At 43.9% G+C, this 21,678-nt stretch overlaps 1 protein-coding gene across 3 annotated transcripts in view; it reads left to right on the top strand.

Moving 5' to 3' along the window:
• Window positions 1–21,678, top strand: part of LOC124328849 (high affinity cAMP-specific and IBMX-insensitive 3',5'-cyclic phosphodiesterase 8A-like) — a 35,851-nt gene that overhangs the window by 10,174 nt on the left and 3,999 nt on the right. For 2 of the 3 annotated variants that reach the window (XM_046787661.1, XM_046787660.1), the window contains exons 3-14: window positions 6,070–6,149; window positions 6,560–6,619; window positions 12,943–13,244; window positions 14,524–14,583; window positions 17,846–17,903; window positions 18,008–18,137; window positions 18,203–18,503; window positions 19,862–20,028; window positions 20,147–20,280; window positions 20,439–20,546; window positions 20,782–20,978; window positions 21,087–21,365. In XM_046787661.1, the coding sequence (XP_046643617.1) occupies window positions 6,070–6,149; window positions 6,560–6,619; window positions 12,943–13,244; window positions 14,524–14,583; window positions 17,846–17,903; window positions 18,008–18,137; window positions 18,203–18,503; window positions 19,862–20,028; window positions 20,147–20,280; window positions 20,439–20,546; window positions 20,782–20,978; window positions 21,087–21,365 (1,876 nt within the window). The remainder of the gene's footprint in view (window positions 1–6,069; window positions 6,150–6,559; window positions 6,620–12,942; window positions 13,245–14,523; window positions 14,584–17,845; window positions 17,904–18,007; window positions 18,138–18,202; window positions 18,504–19,861; window positions 20,029–20,146; window positions 20,281–20,438; window positions 20,547–20,781; window positions 20,979–21,086; window positions 21,366–21,678) is intronic. The other variant, XM_046787662.1, reaches the window with a different exon arrangement.

The raw sequence follows: 21,678 nt of genomic DNA, 5'->3' as shown, positions 1-21,678 counted from the left end.
CCTTGGTTCTTTTCAATATAAATAGCGAACGTTATAGATATTTTATAGCCGCACAAAGGGTCGGCGGAGCTGATTTCCTTTTTTTTATTGTCCGTGGTCTGCAGTTGATGGAAACAGGTGAGAGAGGTGACAAAGTGACGCCACCAAAGAATTAAGTGGTATTAGGTGACGACAGGTTTACGCCAAGAAACTCCGACGTGTGTCCTTTTCATTGCAGTTCCTCGTTTTATTTGATTCGTGAACCGGTTCGATGCAGGTGAAAGTTATGCGCAAGACAAATTTAAAAAAAAAAAAAACACCTCGACGACAAAGTCGATATACATGTAGGTAGAAATATAACAACATGAAATCAATCAAGAGAGAGGGAAGAAAAAAGCCTTTTTTTGTTTCAAGCTTCGATGCCAGTCGTTTCCCCGGCGCGGGTGTTTTTGAAATATTTTCAAAACACTGAAATCTGCCAGCACAGGGTCGATCGGTTCATGAATAAACGAAGGAAATTGGAAGGGCACAAAAGAGAGGGGGGTAGGAGAATATACATTTTAATGCTCGTGTGTGAGCGTGCATAAAGAAATTCACGGATCCACTTTGCGCTTCATTTTTCGAAGGAGCCATCAAAGAAAAAGAACGGAGGGGGTGCCAAAAAAAGTTGAGAAGAAGAAAAAGAAAAAAAAGGGGAAAGAAAAACAAGTCAGCGTTAGTTAACGGTCGCTTTTAACGCGCAGCACGACAACACGAGCGAATATAAGCCGAGAAAAAAACAAACTTGCGCGCGCCCGCCCGCCCGCGCTGGGCGAACCATCGGTCAGAAAGATGCTGCACGCAGTCACCGTGCGCTCCCGTCCCTGGCCTCTTTCTTATTCTTTTTCTTTTAAAAGCTATTACGTTTCGTTGACGGGCGTCGTTGAATAATCAGGATCCGCATACCTGGCATAGCTCCGCCAGACTGTCTCTCTCTCTCTTTTTCTCTCCCGTTTCTTGTCTCTTTTCTTCTTCTTCTTCTTCTTCTTTCTCTCTCACCTGTGCGTGCGTGTATCATCCAAAACGGTCATATATCACTGCCGGACCCTCGTCTTTTTTTCTTTTCTTTCTCTGGAATATCTGACAGTACACGTACTGCTGCACTATACGTACGTAGAACATCTAAACCTCTTGAAGCGAACTTGAAATTTCATCCTTCCCCAATTTTTTACTATTTTTGTTTGTTTTGTTTTCACGACATTTCGGTCGTACAGTTTTTCTTTTCTTCAATGTTTTATTTTATTCCTTTTTTTCCCGCCCATTTATTTTAAAATTTTTGTCTGGAGAAAAAAAAAAGGACACGGACAAACGGTTATTCCTCCTCTTTCGTGTTATGTCCCAAGTGTACATACGGTCGGATGGGATGTCTGAGACGCTTTCAGACGGTCCACACAACAGCAGACACACATAAGCGCACACAAGCAATGATTGTATAGTTATTTACATGATTGTCTGTTTGTTTGATGGCCAGTTAACTGTCTCTATGCGTATACGTGTATGTAGGTAGGCAACGTACAGTCAAAAGCCAATTCAATTGGGTGGGGTCTCCACATCCAGAGTCCATACGGGGTCAGCTGAGTTGACGAGTTTTACGAGTTACTGCCAGGGTCTCACCTGTCTCCCAGCGTGCCACTCCATTATGACATCACGACCGCCTCTCCTTTTTGTCGTTTTGTTTCTTCTTTAGATTTCTTTGGGGTTTGTTGTTTTCTCGGGTCCGCGATGGATGGAAAGCATTACGTGTATATATATAGGAGTGGTATACAATTTAGCGGGTCAACTCAACCGAGTGCAAGGCAAGAGATCAAAAGGGAAAGGTTGCATGAATAATATAAAGACACTCGGCCCATCATCCCGGCCGAAAGTGCGGCTTATATATTACTCACATTAGGCGGCCGGCTATATGGCAGCACCTATACGTATGTGTGTTGGCTCTATAAGAGAAAAAAGGGGCTAGGCTCACCGAAAGTTATTACGTAGGCTCGACATAAACAATTTCGAATCGCCGTCGGCTATAGGGGGACTGTTGTTACTATACTCACGTCGTGACTGTATACACCCATCCTTTTTTAAAATATCCTAATAGAGCAGGTGCGGTTATCTAACACAACTTTATCCCATCGACACATTAAATGTATATACGGCTCTCCGTACAAAACGATCGCATCCAGACAAAAACGGGAGAAGAGAAACTGGCGAAGGAAGACTATATACTAGCGTACAGCACGCACGCAATAGATGTTGGGCAATCGTCACTGCTGCGGCGATGAGACGACCAAAAAAAAGAGCCGTGAAAGGGAACAACAACAACAACTGCTAGTTGTTGTTGTTGTCCTTATGGCGGCACATAGGAACACGCGTCACACCAGCGAAGAAAGAAAAAGGAGAAAAGAATTTCGGTTTTTCTTTTTGTGTGTGTGTGTGTGTGGACGACGGCGACAGCCAAAATAAACAAACGAAAAAACCAGCAAATCGGTTCTGGGAATGATCATCGTTTGTGCGAGTCTCGGGATTCCTTCTCCGTCTTCTATTCTTTTATGTTTTATCTCCATCACCTTTTTTTGTTTGTGGTGAATTCTTTTTCTGTGTTCTGTACAGTGTCAGTTAGCTCATAGACCCCCAGCAAAGAGAGTCCAAACTAATTTATAGGTCACGGTACGTCGCACCCAATGACCCAGCACACGTATAAACACGCGCGCACACATTTTGACAGTCTCTGCTGGCTGCAGACCAGCAAACACATAACCGGCGATTTTTTTCGCGCTCTGTCAGCTCGATTCGATCCAGTCGGCAGTTCTTATATTTTCGCTTGGGGCACCTATTTTGCCTTGCCCCACCTATTAATGCGGGAGGAGGCGTCGCTGGGAAAATTTAAAAAAATAAAAAATGGGACACACACATTTTCAAATTTGTACAGAAAAGCAAATGAGGTCGACGTGGCCAAGAGCATTTATACGGACGCATTAATTCTAGACCCCATCCGCACCCTTTTTTATTTCTGTAGAAAATGAAGAAAATGGGAGGAAAATAAAACTGGGGAAATACACATTTTTTCTATTGAAAAGAAAACCGGCTTCTTTTTCATTTAACGAGAGAAAATCAAGTGCCCGTCGAGCAAAGTCGGGTCGATCTATCAAACGCCATTCTGATTGATCATCGACCGCAGAACGGAACGGAACGGAACGCGCGGTGGCGTCGGCCGTTTCTTGGTTGGGGGGAATCATTTATTTTTCCCAGCAGCAGCATCATCCGCAATATCTCTGCACGTCCCTATACTCAAGGCTCAACATTTCGGTTTGCTCCGTGAAATTGAGTCGGTTAATAATTTTGTTTTTTTTTTCTTTTTCTTTCTTCAAACTCCGCTCACTTTGATATAACATCGAATCAAATCATGTTTGACTCGTGTATACAATTGCGCTAGGCGTCTACATCTCCGCTCCTATCGTATCCTCACGGGTGATTGTATTAGTTACGCGCTGCGGTGTCGCTTCCGACTCTATATCTGTAGTTCATCCTGTCTGTACAACATCAGTCGAGTGTACACATATTCAAATGCGCTGAATGATGGATGGCCACCTCCGTTCTCCCGCGCGGCTGACGTCACCACTCGCTCGTTCAGAGGGTCGTCTGCACACAGCACACACACATCAGACGCTCGTGTTTCAAGACAAAATATGCTGCCGTGATCCTGGTTGAATATGCTTTAAACATCTTGTTCCTCTCAAGGACACACTGGTCACATGTTATAGACTTGTATCTGTATAGAAGCCGGGAAACCTGAGGCCGAAACACGACATGATTGCGGAATGGCACATCTGCATGCGCACGACTGCTGCTGCCGCGGTACTTATTTGAAATACAAGAAAAAACAACAACAACAAATCCAGCGTCCTATATACGTATACATATATACGCTGGACCCAGAGGAAATACAAATGCTGGAGACTTTGAGGTTTGGCTCGTCATCAGTTACCGTCGCTGGCGTTGCCTTTTGCGATCGAAAAGTCGCTGCAGCAGCAGCAACAGCAGCAGCAGCAGCAGATGGTCCTTTTCCTTTCGAAGCTTGGGAAGCGGACGCCCATCCACCCCACCCATTTTTGTTTACGTTTCTCATGTGCGTCTGCTGCTATCCGATTCTGACACGTGATGTATGTTGTTCAAACACAGACAGGCGAGAACCTTTTGGCAAGGAATGTGTCCGGTTCGGCTCAACCTCATCGGCTGTACATATTTTAAATCTACAGAAAAAAAACAAAAAAAACAGACGACGACAGAATTTCAAAAGAAAAGACGAAAGGAAAAAGAAGAAGAAGAAGAAGAAGAAGAGAAACTATAAAATTAAGAGACGTGACTTTCCTGTGTCTCTCCTTTACGGCCATGAAGGCGATTCCGACTGATATTTTCCACGAATCGCCTGACGAAAGAGATTCGGGCGGATATATATGTGTGTGTGTGTGTGTTTATGTCTATATGTATTATATTATACGTGACTGCTGCATATTTCCATTCTGTACACATATAGACGTGCTGCATTCGTTTCAGTTTTTGTCTGATTCTCTCCCGAATTTGGGCAATTTGCTCCGCTAGGCATCCGCGCGCTCTCCTTTGCCGTTTGATTCGGAACTTGGCGCAATTTTCTGCTGCTGTTGTTGGCTGCCTCTCGGCAACGGCATTTGATTGGACTAGTAGTTTTTTTGTTTTGGGAACTGTTAGGAGAGATCATTCTAAAGCTATACGTTATCCGACAGATGATCGACTCGCTCATCTTCGTGGGCGGTTTCCGCTTGATGACGCCAGCGCCAGCGACGGCCCCGCGTGAGTTGCAAGAAACGAGCCAGACGCTCTTTTTGTGTGTGTGTGTGTGTGTGTGTGTTGTGCTCTGTCCGTTGTAAATAGTCGTCGGCCTTCAAGACGAGTAGAGAGTTAGTACAGAGAGGGACAGGCGAGCGACAGAAGAGATCGATGGCAATACCCCGAAGAGCTATAGGTTTGTTGCATTGACTACGGTAAATGTGTGGATATAAAGTAGAGAGTACTACTAGTACTACGTGACCGACGACTCTTGTGCGGGACCTTGCCGTTCACTTCAGCACTTTGCGCTGTACCGGAACTTCATCACCTTCCCAATCGCTTGATATCGAATTCAATTACAAACAAGAAAAAAAAGGGCCTTATATTCTGAAGGGACGACGACGAAAATCTTGTTCTTTTTCTCAAGGATCTGCTGGCCGACGGATTGGGTCATCCCGGATGGGCAAAAGGAATCGAGAGAGAGGCAATGACGAAGGCACACAAACAGGAGACGCTCCTTATTGATTCCCCTCTTCTTCTTCTTCTTCTTCTTCTTCTTTTGTTTTCGAGATTATTCGTAAATTGATCGGACGTGTCTTGCTGCGTTGCTGCTGATGATGCTGTGGCCCTCAGTCGGCGCCCGCGTTATCGAACCGGACAAGGCAAGGTCCGATTTCGTCATGACATTTTGTCTTTTATCATCGACTCCGCTCCTTCCTACACGGTTGTTGCCGGACTCGCGAATTTTTACCAGTCGCCATCCGCCTATCCGTCCAGCCTTGAAAAGATACACATATCTCATTAGTCAAATTGAATTGATTTGAATAATCGACACGGGGATGGGCTGTTAATCACGGGTACGTGATAATAACACGACAGCGACGACTGCCTGGTAATTCCTCAATGTTCGACGTTAATGAGATGGGGGGGGGGGGAGGCCACGGCGGAGCGCGGCACAAAAGACGCCGACGTCGCCCAATCTCTCTATATATCCGCGCTACATTATTATGCGGATACTGTTGTGCTGCAGTCCCTTCCGTCTTGCCAGCGCGGGCCAGCATTCGCATTGTGGACTGATGCTGGATTTCTTATTGCAACGAAATATATAGCGACAAGCATTACCTTTTATTACCGATTCCCGTACGCATATCTATAGACTGACTCGACATTGTATAGCGAATACGAGCTCCTGTATGAATATTCCAATACACCCAAGGCATATTTGTTGATTGATTTTTCTTTGCGTGTCTTCTCTTACAGAAAATTCAGTGACGACGGGCAAATGTCGGAAAGGTATCAGCGGAGAGCAACACAATACCAGTCCGACCCTGGAGAATGGGGTACGTATTATCTACTATATACTAAATTATTTATATTTAAAAAAAAGAAAAAGAAAAGAAACAAGTATTAAGAGGAAACAACAACAACAAAAAATAACATTAATAATTAATGCGTTGCTAACGAAAGTCTCTTGGATGAAAGCCAGCGTACATAACTCATTACATCACTAAATTATTACTCCTGTATGCAAGCAATTAAAAAAACCTCCGAAATTTCTTTTTTGTAGCTGGTGTTTTCTCGGTTTTTTTTCTTGTTCACCTTTTATTATTTATACATAGGCATATGAATAAGTATTTTTTTTTTTGTTTAACTTTGATTGTAATTTCCTATCTCTTTTTAATTTTTTCGTTTTTTTACCTTTCTTTTTATTTTATATTTTTTTTCGGTTGTTATTTGTTGCTGTTGGCAGGTTCGTTTGAGTAACGACGTCCGTTTCGGTGCCATGCGAGCGCCGCCAGAACCACTCAAGGTGAGACATTTGATCTTGTGTAACTCGTTGTGTGTTCACGTTACCGTTAAACGCGGGCCCGTTACGGCCCAGCTCTTCCCTTCCAATTCTTGTCCAGCGCGCCAGAAAAAAAAAAACGATCGAAAACTGATAAAAAAAAGGGGAAAAGAAGAAAATGTTCGTTCAACCAATCAATAATATCTACGTATACATGTACGTAGATAGCCACAAGATCTTGTTAGGTATGCGCGTCTTGATATTAAATGTATGTCGCATACTATATGGAACACTGAATTGATCATGATATATAGTACGACCTTTGGGTGCTGGGAGGACTAGTCGATGTGCTATACATCAAGAACGTATGACAGGAGACAATGTCACACACTACCGCACCTCTTTCCGTCTTCGTCACCTGTCACTATAAGGCGATTCTCATATATTTTGATTAGCCTGCATCTCACATGAGTTGCTCTGCTGTAGCAGACCCGGCGCTGTTGCTGTAACGTCACGGGCGAAGCGTATAGTTAAGTAGATCGTGCCTCGATAGATCATCATGCAGTCGCTCAGCCCTGAAGTATATTTATAGGCCTACATCCTAAAGCTGTACAACAATATGACGACGTACCGAACAGCCTATAAGCCTATCCTTCATTCAGAGTCAAAAAGAGAGGCACACGGAGATGACGGATGTTGCATCGTTCTCGATCAAGAAGAGCGATGGCTGCCCGCAAGGAGACCATGGGAATAGAGTCATAAAAAAAAAGTTGGGTATACATAATATTCCTCCATCATTTCCTACTCTGTGCAATCGATCCGCACATATAGGACGTGCACTGCGAGTATAATCAACTGCTGGTTTTTTTTTTCTCTCTGCCGTTTTCCAAGCGGTTGATGATCTATTCTTTTGATTCCCGAGTTAGAAGAATCTTATTTTGATGGCTCGAAATTAGGTTCGCCCGGAAATTGCTGGGTAAGGGTTCGTTTAATTTGGGCCCTTCACGGCTGAATCAACAAGTTTTTTTTTTCTTCTTCGGGGCTGGTGATATACACGGCGGGGATTTGACAGGGACACTAACGAACACAAAGTTTTGCCACGTTCAACTTTCCTGTTGATGTCAAACTTGTTATTTTGTCGTCGGCAAATCAGCTTCCTTTCAATCACAGAATGCGAGTCTATTTGCTTTGCAATCTCGGCGGCATAGTTTTCCGAAAGAAGATAATAAATTACGGAATCGGCGGGAGATTTAACAAAAAAAAAAAGATGAGGAAATTAGGAAATACGTTAAATTATTTACGCTGATGTAAGACGTGGGTCGTCATCATCCTTATATTCCCGCTTTCCGTTTAGATTCACGCTGTTGTTTACTTATTTCTTTTTTTTCTCTTTTTTGCAACGTGGAACTAGCAGCAATTTCATTGGGTATATTTTCGTGATGAAGTTCCGGGAAAAAAGTTTTGGCTTTGATGTTGTTGGTGTCCTGTCTGGCCCGTCGAGCTGGGGCCGCCTTAGCTACGGCGGCAACTGGCTGCGCGGTCGGTTATCAACTGCCGAGCCGGGCCACTTTCAATTGGCTTTGATTATGCAAAAGCGGCTAATGTGCGCGCGTGTAGTTACTACACAGAGAAGGCGGGCGAATGCACAGAATAAAATGCACAAAAGAGAGAGAGAGACGGAAAAGAACCTTGGAATGGATTGCGCATATTATTGAGGTTTTCTGAGTATCTAATTCGCTACAAAGCGCATCGTATACGACTTTGTTGTTCTTCCGAGCCCCGGAAGAAAAAAGGTTTCCTCCGCTTTTGCGTCGGTTGCCGTATACGAGTAACTGAGGTGGTTTGTCGCGTATAGACTACGAATCTTTGGCCGCAGCATCAAAGAAACGCGGAGCTGAATTTCTGGCGTTCCTGCCTAGAACGAGTCACGTTTATATGTACCTTGTCGTGTTTATTCTGTCTGTGTTGTTCCAATTATATGTGTCGTTCCGTGTAGGGAAAGAACACAGCCGGCCGAGGTCTAAAATAACAAGACCAATCGATCACCTGCTCATCATGTGCTCAAACATCATCAGTCGATTGTTTGGGGTCTCCGCCCTGTTACGGCGCGGCCATTACGGTCCTCCCAATTTTCTCAGACGTGCAAACGAGACGAGAGAAATTGGAGATAGCGAATGACGCAAACACTCGGCCCCTCCGGCTCATCTCCGTCCACAGCGCCAGTGTGTCCTGTCGCAGGAAACAAGACCAAAATACTAATAAAAATAAGCCAGCGGATGATGACAGTGGAGTGGAGTCTACGGGAGAAGAGGGAATAATAAATAAAAAAGGAAAAGAAATGATAAATGAGCGCAGGGGGAAAGAATGGGAGTAAATGAAGGAGAAGATTTAGACGACAACAATGATCAGTGAGGGAAAAAAAAAGAGACAGAGAGCCTCGCACTCGGATGTCTCATCAGCTTCTTTGACGATTCGTCTCAGCAATCTCCTTCTATACTCAATTAATGATGGGCGGGTAAAGGAAACAAGTCGGCAACAGCCCTACCAATAGGCTACAAGAGAGAAAGAGCGAAGCGGACAAAGTATGTATCCATTATAATGGTCCCGCGTCCGCTTGAGGGTTTACAAAACCTGGTTGCGCTCCGCACAAGATGCAGCGCGGCTATAGAATAGGAGAAAACGAGAGCATTAGTCTTTTACCATCTAGCAGTTTTATCCCTTTTCCTCGTTCAAATCGTTGTGTGCGTAGTTGCCCAGCTGGCTGTCATCATTCATTATGCATCTCTTTCTCTTTTTCTCTCTCTCTCTCTCACCAAAACACTTTGATGCTCGAGTGTAGGTGTGCAGTTGAGAGCTATGGAAACGCTCGAAAGAAACAAAAGCGAGAGCGCATTTATAAGAACGGGGGAGTAAGCTCGTCGTCAGAGAGGCGCCAGCCTCTAGCCAATGAAACAAAACTGAGCAGCGATCGATGAGGGAAAAAGAGGAGCACCGGGAAATGTTTCCCCTTTTTTTTTCTTCAAACGTGTACCTGGTAACCCCGTTACACATTTGATAATTTTTAAAAAGAACAAAAAAGAAAAAAAGGAAAATGAGAAGATAGTTATGTGCTGCGCTGGTTACCGGATAGATATGATTAGCACGCTGCGACAGTGACACAGTAGATGCATCCTCTTTTTTTTCCCCTTGTCTGTGTGTCTGCCAGTTCTCTCGTGTACACACAATTATACAGTCGCAGTAAACGACAGTATTATGTGTACACCGGAAAAGGGGGGGGGGGGAGAGGAGGAAAGAAAGAAAGACACACAGACACAAAAACAACGTATGATATTAGAAACACAAACTAGCTATAAGAGCCTTTCATTTTTATTCAGTTGTTGTTGCTGTGTGTGGATGAGAGATTGGGTTACAATGGCAGCAACAACAAAAATGAGTAACAAGACGGGCTCTATTATGCTAATGCCCTTGCTGGAATAGAGAACCAAACACAAAAGAAAGAAAAAATATGGGAAAAATATATAGGAACGTGATGTGTGTTTCTTCGACGGTTTTCATCCGTCGCTCCTTTCCAGATCCGCCATCACTTTCCTGAACGATCCTCTCCTATTGATTCTGATGATTTTTTTTTTATTATTATTTGCCTATATACAGTTTGAAGTGGTAATAGGAGGTTTCAAACACATTAACTGGAGATGTCTTGAAGGCCGATTCTCATTCCGGCGTGATAGCGACCGCTGTCATCAAGTCGACCATCCTGATGGCCGTATTTGACGAGAAATAGAGGGACGAGATCTGGATGATGGCTCTCGTGGTCGTCTCCTAGAGATAGAGGAACGATATCTAAGGCCCTCGTGAAACCAAGTCTTATGTTGCCGGCCTCTTAGCCCATATTGGGTGAAAACAGAGTCTCCAAGGAGCTCGGAAGATTGAAATGTAATCAGCAAATGACGGAGTTGTCATCTTCGTATCAAGTACACACAGAGGTTTACACATCACAAGACGGCGGAGAAGGAAGGGTCTAGAATAAAGCCGATAGAGCTCATGCTGCTGCAGCCCATCGATAGATGCTGCTTCTCTTTGAAGAACTATACACAGTCAATCCACGGATAGATAAGGCAGGCCAGAAAAGATATTACAGAATATGATTTTGACGGCTGAAAAATTGTTCCGCTATCTCTTCCTAGTTTCTCCATTTAATAACATCTCTAAATAATGAGACTACTTTGGATTATACGTCTTTCGTAGCTCAGACCAGTGAAAATCAAGTCCCGATATGACAAAAGGTATAGAAATCTTTTAATAGTTAATAAAGAAACATATTCACTGGATTTAGAAAATCCAGTGTAACTGTAGAATATCACAGAGAAACTGCATAAACATACATAGGTGAATAACGATCTTATGTACTGTGAGATAAAGGGAATTTTTTTGCTTCGTGCACGTCAACGCTTATCCATCAAATGCGGAATATTTATTTATCTTCAAGTCAAACTATCCTTCAAAGATATAACTATAACTGGCCTTTGTCTTTGAATAAATCCACCCAGATATAGTGATCCAAAAACATATTTATTTCCAATTACATACTTGTGATAACATTCGGTCTACAGCCTATTCAACTTATAAAACATTTCGAATGTTGAGAAAGAATTTCTTTTAGGAAAAAAATTACGAGGCATGTTAGGAGTAATACTGTTGCCATCATCCGTCCATATCCACGTCAAGTAATGACATATTCCTCAAGTTCAAAGCAGGTCGCTGGCAGGGACTAATCAACGAGACGGGGTCGGGATCATATGTGAGGATTTCGTGAATATGAGAGAACAAGAGACTTGGCTGCCACGACAAACATTCAATCCGTTTCATATTCTGAAAAAGTGCTACTGGTCGCTGCTGGTCCTATTAACAAGACCCACTGCTATATATGGCTGATGCATACATACGGACAGTACATTTTTCATCATATATTCAACGCTTGATTAAAGCCTCGCAGGTCACGTCCGGCTACGTCGCCTTAGAAGTTACAAAATGTAAAAGAAATAATAAAAAAAATAAGGGGGCGAAGAATATCGTTTCCTTCCATGCGCTCTATTCTCTAGTCCCCTCGTTCGACTGGATGACTCAAAATATTGTGTCGTATGACGCATGGGTAGGAAATTTAGTAGAGGGGAACATCAAAGACTCCAGTAAATCCAAATTTATTAGATGACAGGCTATATACGACGGAACTAAACACACAGAGCGAGAGACAGAGAGTTATAGAGAGCCGGGCCCGCACGATGAAAAGGGAGAACAAGGGGGGAGGGGAGTGAGGAGAAAAAGCATTCAGGTATTATTAGTTTTCGCGAAATTGAAAAGTGGTTTTCAGTCGATGACTTATTACCGCTGTCTGGTCTCAGCTTTGAATTTCAATGAAAAAAGACAACCCGTAGAAAATCGGTCAGACGCATTCAACCGGTTGGCTAAAAGATTGTCTAAAACACACAAGAAAAGATGATGGAGTAGCTCCTAAGCAAAACATAACAAAAAAAAAATTCGGCCCGGGAGAAGAGAGACAATCAGGCAGTGGCGCTCTTCAGTTGCCAATCACTGGCGGGCGAAATAATAGACGAATCAAGGTGCACAAGAAGCCCAGGCCATCTTCAATCAAACGACAGCCGAGCTGCGCTCGTCCATTTTCGAGCCTCGTCCTTTTCTCTTTTCCAACTCATGAAAACCTCTCCTGCGTCATAAATAATGCGCCTAGTAGCCTAGTAGAAAGCTAAGCGGTGTAATTATGTCGCTCTGTTTAAGACACTCAAGGGTCTCGTTCGTTATTATTTAGGCTTGGCTTCTAACAGTAATGACGTCCGCTGCTGGTCCAGATCGTCGTTATTCATTCGCAGTTTTCAATGCTTTCGCTTATCGATTGGCAGCAGCAACGTCTTGTGAATAATGCCCTTTCATTCTATATAACAAAGATGGGCCATACCGAGTGCCACTATTAGTATGGCTAATATGAGGATCTATACGTATATAAGTTCAGCTGGTATACGTGATGGCTTTTGTTCTTTGTCAACAAGGCTAGTTGTCACCCAACTAACTAACTGCCGGATAGCTGATTGGACACGATGTCCATGATTGAGCGGAAGAAAAAGACGAAAGCTGCGGGTTACAAATTGTGGTTTATTTATTTTCGAAGAGAACTGGTAAATAGTTGAGGAAAAGCCAGAAGACATTTGTCAAAATCTAATTGATAAATTGAACTCGTTAAATCATTATTTCTGCGTCCGTTTATATCTTGCGCGTATCTAGTGAGCCGCTATAATATTTTGATTCTTCTTTTTGTTGCCTTATTTTAAAAACAGATGATGTTGATCTTCGAGAGAGAGGATGCCCAGAGTGACGCTTGGGTGTGGGCCTGCCGGAAGTTGGCCAGTCGCAACGGCGGCTGCATCGGCACGGACATGAGCCACAGCAACAGCCGCAGCAGCCACAGTAGCGGCGGCAGTAGCAGTATCAACAGCAGCGATGTCAATCACCAACACCTGCTCGTCCGCAATCTTCAGCCGGAGCTTGTCCAACGCAAAATCGCCGAATTGGAACCCAATTTGATTGTTATCGACCGGCGCTCTGCCAGCCGAACGCGTGACGTCGACGCCCTCTGCAGGTGACGTCCCTGGCCTTATTCGTTATTCGTGCCTTTCCTTCTTCATTTGTTTGGGTTGTTTCCATTCCTCTTCTTGCGGTTGTCTCCAACGATTCTCCTTGATCAAAGGCCACCAAGACAGAGAGCTAGGATCTATTTATTTTTGTTTTATTTGTCATTGGGATTCGATTTGGAACTCGGCAGCTGCACATCACAGAGAAGTTGATCGATTTCCAATACATTTATTTGGAGCATATAGCGAACAGGATTGAATACAAGCTCTCTATATCAGCGTAACATTTCTTACACTATAAACTTGACATTCCTTATAAAAATCTTCCTTCCCTGCGTCACTGTGGGAACATTTTTAGGCCTACTTTTCACGTTTGATATGGGCGGACGCCTTTTCCAGCCTCCATTGCTTAGCTTTGAATCTTTGATCGATATTTAGACGCTTGTGAGCTCATGCTGATTCTATACAAGCTGGAACTGAGTGAACCGGACTCTCCTTTTCCTGTTTTTCAGGTCTTTTTTTTTTAAATTTTATTCGGCGCTGAAATCTGATGAAAGGGATAATTAAATTTGGGAAATTCATAGAATTACGGTACATCTAGGGTTCTCCCATTAGTCTGACGACACAAGAGCAGCACAGACATAAAAGCAAAAAGAGCAAAATAGTATGTACGCATTTATAGAGAGGGGGGTGGTGGGAGTGAATAGGAAAGAAAAAAGAATTGAATTGAATCATAAAAGGGCTTTCGACGACAGCGCTCCAGTGGGAGACAAATACAAGTCTGTGTAAAGATGGAGTGAATTGAAGGATGAAGAGGCTTGACAAACCCAAACTCTATACCATATACATGTTAGACTATATACATATATATATATATATAGACTTGTGTATTCTACTTGGGTTGGATATTCTAGCGGGTTGCTGATTCGCCGCCGTGCGATGGTATACTACATGCTGAGCAAACAAAGCACAAAAGATATTGTATGGCTTAATAGATTGACGTCATCGTCTAGAAACAGAGTAGACGGGGATTTCTTTTCTCTCTCTCTTTCTCTCTGGGATTTTGAAGTGGATGAAATCGTTGAGGGAAAGCGTCGCCATAGCTGTAATATTCCTCGCAAGACGCGCCTCATCTACTCAAGTTTCTCGAGATATTGTGCTTTCTTAGTCGGGAAGATTGGATGTTTGTTTTGGTTGTTTTTTTTCTTTTATTTCGCCAATCAGCTATAGCTTATTTTTAATGATTTTCACTTTGTTTTTGATCGTTATTTTTTTGTGTGTTTGCAGGTGGATTCGCACACAACCAGGCGGCAATTACCCCATTATATTGGCCGTCGTCAAACGAAAGTAAGTCAAAGACGATCAGCTGCATTTTGAATGTAGTTCCCCAATAGACGAGGCGGGTGTGTGTGTGTGTGTGTGTGTGTGATTTGCATGAGGAAGACGGCCGTCTTTCTGCTGTATATAATGAGAGAGATAAAGCGACGTCAGCAGCAGTGCTCGCCACTCTCTTCTCTCTTGAAAGTAACGAACCTTTCACTCATCAGTTCCGAGCGTCCCTTTTGTCTCTGCGCTTTTGTCTGCGCTCACATAATATCTGGCACTAGCGGTCCTTCAATCTCTGGAGCATTTATTTGAATAAAAGTGCTGGGAGACGGAGAGACGACAGGGAAAATGGGATCCATGAGTCATGACGATGAATAACATCCATCAGCACGGACCGGTGGCAGCAGCGGCAGCATCAAACAGCAGCAGCAAAAAAAGAAAGTCCGCGAAAGACCTCGAATAACCAACTTTTCGGATTCATTCGTCATCGATTTACCCGTTTCGCCGTCTGAGAGTGGCTGCTGACGCTGGCACTTTTGCGTGCATGTGATGATTCTGATAGTCAATTATTCGCTCCATCAAGTAAATAGCGTAGATTCCTAGAAAACCGAGAACTTATCATTAGCCCAATATTCCTTCCCGCTACAGAGGTGAACGAATCTAATGTATCCACTGAGTCGAAAAATTCGTTTATCTATAAAGGGGAGTCAAATTCGTCGAATTCTATATGTATAGACGCAGTGAATATATATCTAGAGCAACTGGCTGAAAAGGATGGCGACAGGAATTTATGACGGGCACTCTCTCATCTTTTCACTTTTGTCTTGTACTTTATTCATCAGAATTTTGAATATCTCCTTCCGCCGCGTTCGCTTCCTCCGTTACAGTTTCCATCGAATGGCGCGAAGGGGAACAGATATAACAGAGTTTGACGGTCGTAAAGTGTAGCTGACGCTCTCCGTCCAGACAATGCAACATATATATGTATATTCTCCGCTCGTCTTTCCATTCTTCGCTGCAACCCTTCGACGCTACTGGTGCGTGTGTGTCAAGTCTGGACATTAAAACGCTTGAGCTCGTCCACGCAAACAAAAGACACGGACGAACTTTGGATCGATTTTCGCCTTTGAAACTAACCCCTCCTATACAGCTCGAAACATGGGTGCACGGCTCCTAGTTAGCGAGACTCCTGACTCATGAATCTTAACTCTAGCAGTGATCAACACGGAACGGCGAACGAGTCAAGACGCATCATCAGCTTCACTCATCAGCAGAGGGGGGGAATCGAAGGATGAAGGACGGCGCTTTCACCTTTGACCAGCCAATAACAAAACCATGCACTCGTTGATGATCAGAGGAGGAGCGACCTCATCAGATGCGGCGTCCAACGAAAATGTCTATTGACTCAGGAGTGAAGTCTCTAACATGCCAAACTCCCCTCAATAAGTCGTTCCCATAAGTCCAAGAATTCCGGCGCCACTATATTAGCCGTCCGACGTGAGCGTCTCGGGCTCCGCATTCATTACCTTTCTCAGGGAAATTAGCAGCTTCTCTCCCGCACTCTGTTTATACATAAATATATTACATATAGACTCTACATTTGATGATCGCATTCCCGTCCATCTTTTTTCTTTTTTTTTTTTGTGTTTTTTCTTCTTTTTTATTTCGTGACTTTTTCGGGAATTGATGTTGCCTACCTTTTGAGGAACAGGCTCATTGGCTCTCTACTCTTTTATTTAAACTTATTCAAGTCGCTTCTTTAAGGCTCCAACATATTCAGCGTTGACTTTCGTTCGTAAATCAAGACTTTGGTAAATACTTTTTTTTTTTTTCTCGGGACTCGCTGCGTTGGCCTCGTTCACTGAAAGTTTGAAGACAACTTTTTTTTTTCAGCTCACTCGCTGTATTTATAATATAAGACAGCGTAGACATTATATTATCGTTATATGTGTAGGAAACGGGGCTCAACGTGAGCCAAGATCAAAGAGAAACCAAATTGTATTAGTTATTATGTCATTCTTCTGTATTCCTTTGATGTGTTTGTTTCTGTTAACTCAGTAAATGGTGAATGATATATTAAGGAAATAGGACAACTAAGGCCATACATGGTATATATTTCATGCTATTCTTTCTAGCTGATAAAGAGCCTGTTGGGGAACATACATCACGCCTCCGTTTTTTTTGTTTTGCAATGCGCATCAGATTGAATGACCCCGGAACGGCACCTGTTCTTGTCGGCACAGAGGCGATGATTTACGGCTGATTGCGTTTGCAGTGTTACGTAAAAGGCTACGGAAGCATGTATATACTACATCATATTGATTAGCGCCGAAATCAATTATTTTAAATGTGTATTAGCTGTTTAAGGAAGACTGAAGTAAATCTATAGAATATACGAGCCAAATGAAAAATAAGACGGGTTTACAAAACCAACAATGACGCACTTTCAAAAGGGAAAAAATCACGAAACATCATTGGCTAAATAATGAACTGTTACTGTTATCTGGTTTCCAAGGGGTCCGCAACTCAAATTTACTTTTTATTTTTTTTACTTTTTCCTTGCTTTATTTTTCCTTTTTTCCTTTTGAGATAGGCTTTCCTTCAAGCGAAAATAAAAGGGTAGGGAGGGGATTGGGGAGGAAGGGCGGTTCGTTCGCGCGCGCCCTTCTTTTAGCACGTAAAGTAAATTTACTTTTTTTTTCCTTTTTTCACTTTTTTTTGCTTTTTTACCTTTTTTGTTGTGGTAAATTTGAGTTGCGGACCCCTTGCTGGTTTCTATCTACCGCAGCTGTACTAAGCCGATTATAGCTGCTGTATTATGGACGACCAGAACTCTGTACACCAGACAAGGATACTGTCTTATTATATCCGCGATTTTATTGCTGTTATTTTTTTTTTTGTTGGTCCCCGCGCTAAGACCGCACTCTCCGCTCATTCAATAAATCCGATGGGTTATTGAGTGTAAGACGCTGTAAGTCTTATAGACTCGGAGGAAATGTTAATGTTTGCATCGGCCCAAGGTATTATGAGAGAGGACAATATCGAGGATGATGGGCATGACAATGATTTGTTAATAATCACGATCTAGCCGAAATGAATCGGTTCACTGGTCCATGTAGAACTATTCAGCGGGGAGGGCAGCAGCACACCAGCAGCGGCGGCAGGAACGATTACTTTCATCCGCATTATATCAGATTGTTGGCATCGTTCCTCTCATGTTCAGATTCCCTTCGCTCATTCTTTGGTATGTGACTGCAATATATATCCGAGTATCTTATTGCAGTTTGCTGGAACGCGAGGAATCTCCTGTGAGCAGCATCTTACAAATCGGATACGATCGGGTAAGCCGCTTGTTTGTCAAACCAATTAAAATCATCGCCGCCATTATTGTCTCTTTCCAACGCAATAAATCAACCGCATTTGGTTTGCATTCCATCCTATGCAGTGCTACCCGGAGAGCGGCAGCTTGGGATCCTGCCTCAGCGAGTTGCTGATGCTGGAAAACAGCGAACTGCAGTCCCGCCAGCGTTTGCGTCTGGCCGAAGCGTCGATGACGGTGGCCGCCGTCACGAGAGGTAGGACAATGAACCGAATGATATTCTATTATGGGCCCCAGTGACTGACCGTTCGCAATGATCAGTTGTTACTCCGTTCTCCGTAGAATTGGTGACGGTGACGGACGGCCATTTCAACATCCGTTACATCAACCCGGGCGTGGAGCGTTTGCTGGGCTTTGCGGCCGACGAGATCGTCGGCAAGAATATGATCGAGCTGTATCGATGCGACGCCGGCAACAACCGCTACGACATCAACGACGCGGCCCAGCACGTCCTGACCAACAAGACCAGAGAGTGGGAGGGCAGCTGCTTCGTCCGTCGGAGAACCGGAGACTCGGTGCCGCTCTACACGCGCATGATTGCCGTTCATTCCAGCAAAGCCGAGTAAGTCTATCCATCGATTCGTTTTCGATTTAAAGCGCCACAGACGTCACACATCACTGGGCCGTATTCGTCACGTCACCTTTTTTCTCATGGTAATGATGTATAGGAGAGGAACACTTGGCGCCATCTGCTGGTTACAGATAATCCGCTGGCGTCATCGCTCAAAAAACCAGGAGATGGAAAACAACCCAAAAAATTGCCATTTGTCAATAGTCGCGTTATCTCCGTCGACAAGGAAAACAGAGAACCTTGTTATTGCTCACATCATACTACATTGGCATATATACGTAGTGAACTGTAAATTTCCTATGCGTGGTACCTGCGTAAATCATGGCCCAAACATGGCGAGAAAAAGAGAAGTTTGACAGGTTTGGCTGATCTATGTCCAGCCGGTATAGTTGTGCGCACACGTCACCGAGCCCAAATTGGAGACGGACGTGGGTACTTGTTACTCGGCGTCTACAATGTCAACCGAAACTTGAAACTTTTGGCTGGCTGGCTTTTCTCTTATATAGCTTAGAAGATTTAGAATCGTGAACATATCAACTCTGCAGCTGCTGCGGGGCCAATGAAAAAACTCGATCTATACTGAAACATTCAGGATCGCTTGGGGTTTGCGTGCTGTGCTGCTGCTTAGATACTCAACTTGAAAATCTCCTGCATTGTGCTTGATATACTCTGCAGTAGTATGCTGTTCTTTAGCTCATATAGCATATAACCTTTAATAGCTTTAGCTTTCGTCCTTATCCGTCAGTTGTCAGCCAACCGTTCAGCTCCCAGCGCATCCGGTTGTTGCCCTTCTTAAAGAAAGTCGCAAATCCTTGACGAGGCCAACTTATATAATAAAAACCCATCGTCCATTTTATATTTTTTGCGCTGATCCATTACTTGCACGGCGCATCATATCTGTTTGCCGTTCGCCTCCAGACTGTAATACAAATCCATTGAGGACATGACGATGGACAAAAACAAATTTATAAATATTAATAAGGAAGATGCGTACTACAATAGACGCAGAAAAAAAAAGAAAGGGAACAGCAGCAGCAATAATAACGGAAGCATCTTCTCGTATCGCCGCTTTACAACCCGATACGATGCGGTTATCGTTTTCTTTTTGAATGTTGCAATAATCAGCAGCTCGCTAAGTAACGCTACACCGTCGTCGGATATCGCAATTGAGTACTGCTGATTGTTTGGACGTTGATGGATCTTTTCCTGCAACGAAACTTTAGAGTTTAACCTACATATTTTCAGCTATAGTCTATTTCAGATAATTCAATTGATTTCATGAATTTGTATTTTTCCCCTTTTCCTAAACTGCCGTCAACGTGGACAAAAAAACAATTGGATGAGCGCAGAAACGAGACTCCCGATTACGTGCTGTTGCTGCAAGAACCACCGCCGTTATTCATTGACAAATCGCTTTCAGGTGATATGGGAGCTTACGACTTTTACCCGATGCCACGGAGCTCTCTCCACTCGGTCAGAAAAGCTTCTTACGACGTCCGATCCGTCGGCAGCGACGGTACACCATTTTGGATTTATTATCAATCAGTTTATTGGCCATGCTGCTGCTGCTGTGTATATATTTTTATTATTTGCCGTAACACACATCAACAAATGTTTTGATTGGACGGGAATAGGGGCCATCATAAGGCGCCAGAGTCTGGCGAGGCTACACTCGATGGCCATCGAAGGACCCATCACCAAAGTGATCAACATCATCACGGCTGCTCAAGAGTCCAGTCCCAATTACATCTCACAGGCTCTGGACAAGGTATACATAGCATCCCTCTAAAGATGGTGGGCACACATAATAAGAAGTTGGATAACAAAGTTGGATGATGCTATCCTACCCTGTTAATTAACCGGTGATCTCATCATCTCTCCTATTTCTATTTCGTTTTCCCGTTCTTTTCTTTCTTTTCCGCCCAGGTATTGGACATCTTGCGCTCCACAGAGTTGTTTGCACCTCACGTGGCCGAGGTGAAGGGACGAAATGAAGATCCCGTCACGACCGATCTGGTCGGCGCCCTCCTGCTGGTTGGTTTCTTTTTCTTTTCCTTCGCCCACTCCTTTAGATATAAATTTGATGCAACAGCACTTGGATTCAAGTCGTGCTGTACCTGAAACCTGCACAAGGCCTTATATCCCCTATAGCCAGAATGGATATACTATGTACATGTTGTGTACGGGGGCCTGTGTGCATGGGGAGGAAGTTTTGAACCACTCTGAGGGGAAGCCAGCACGCAGCCATAATTTATCATTGATCAAACAGGGGCAGAAGCAGCCCGGCTACATTCGACGGAGTTCCAACGAGACCTCCTTGAAATCCTCCCACAGCCAACTGTATTCGAGACCTTTGTTGCCGAGCTTGAACAACATCAGCATTCCGATCCAGCTGAGGGAGATGTTGGAAAATGATTCCCAGTGGGACTTTGATGTCATCCGTCTGGAGAAGCTCACCGGCAAGCGGTAAGGAAATTGATGCTGCCAAAGATAGTATACATTGCAGGCTAGGCTTCGTGTGTGTTGATGCTCTTGTCATGTCATGACATATCATTATCTTGCGTGTCTCGGTAGGCCGTTGGTGTGGCTCGGGATGACAATCATGACTCGTTTCGAAGTGCCGAGAACGCTCAATTGCGACGAAGCCACTCTGCAAAACTGGCTGACGGTGATCGAGGCCAATTACCACTCGTCGAATACGTACCACAATTCAACACACGCTGCTGACGTCCTCCAATCGACGGCCTACTTCCTCCAGCGCAACCGCATCAAGGCCCTTCTCGACCCTCTTGATTTAACCGCCTGTCTCATCGCTGCCGCCATTCACGACGTCGATCACCCGGGCAAAACAAGGTATGTACCTCAGCTACTCTCTCCACTTCTGTTCAGTCGTATCGCTTTAATCTTGGCGGACTGGATGAGCCGAGTCCAATAAATTCGCTGATAACAAACAAAAAACCACAGAGAGACACGCACAGACGACGCACTTGGTTTACTCACGTCCGACCAAGTGAAAACGGGGACTGCAATGAGATGCGTCATGCGATATTTCCGTGCCCGGGACACTTGTTGGTTAAACCTTTTGAACTTTGACTGGCGACTTTGCTCGTCGTGGCTTCTTTTGTTCTTTAAACAATTGCGCTCCCTTTTCGAAAGATATGGACTG

This window comes from Daphnia pulicaria, chromosome 3 (assembly GCF_021234035.1).
Source record: "Daphnia pulicaria isolate SC F1-1A chromosome 3, SC_F0-13Bv2, whole genome shotgun sequence".
Taxonomy (NCBI): domain Eukaryota; kingdom Metazoa; phylum Arthropoda; class Branchiopoda; order Diplostraca; family Daphniidae; genus Daphnia; species Daphnia pulicaria.
This window is presented reverse-complemented; position numbering and strand designations above follow the sequence as displayed.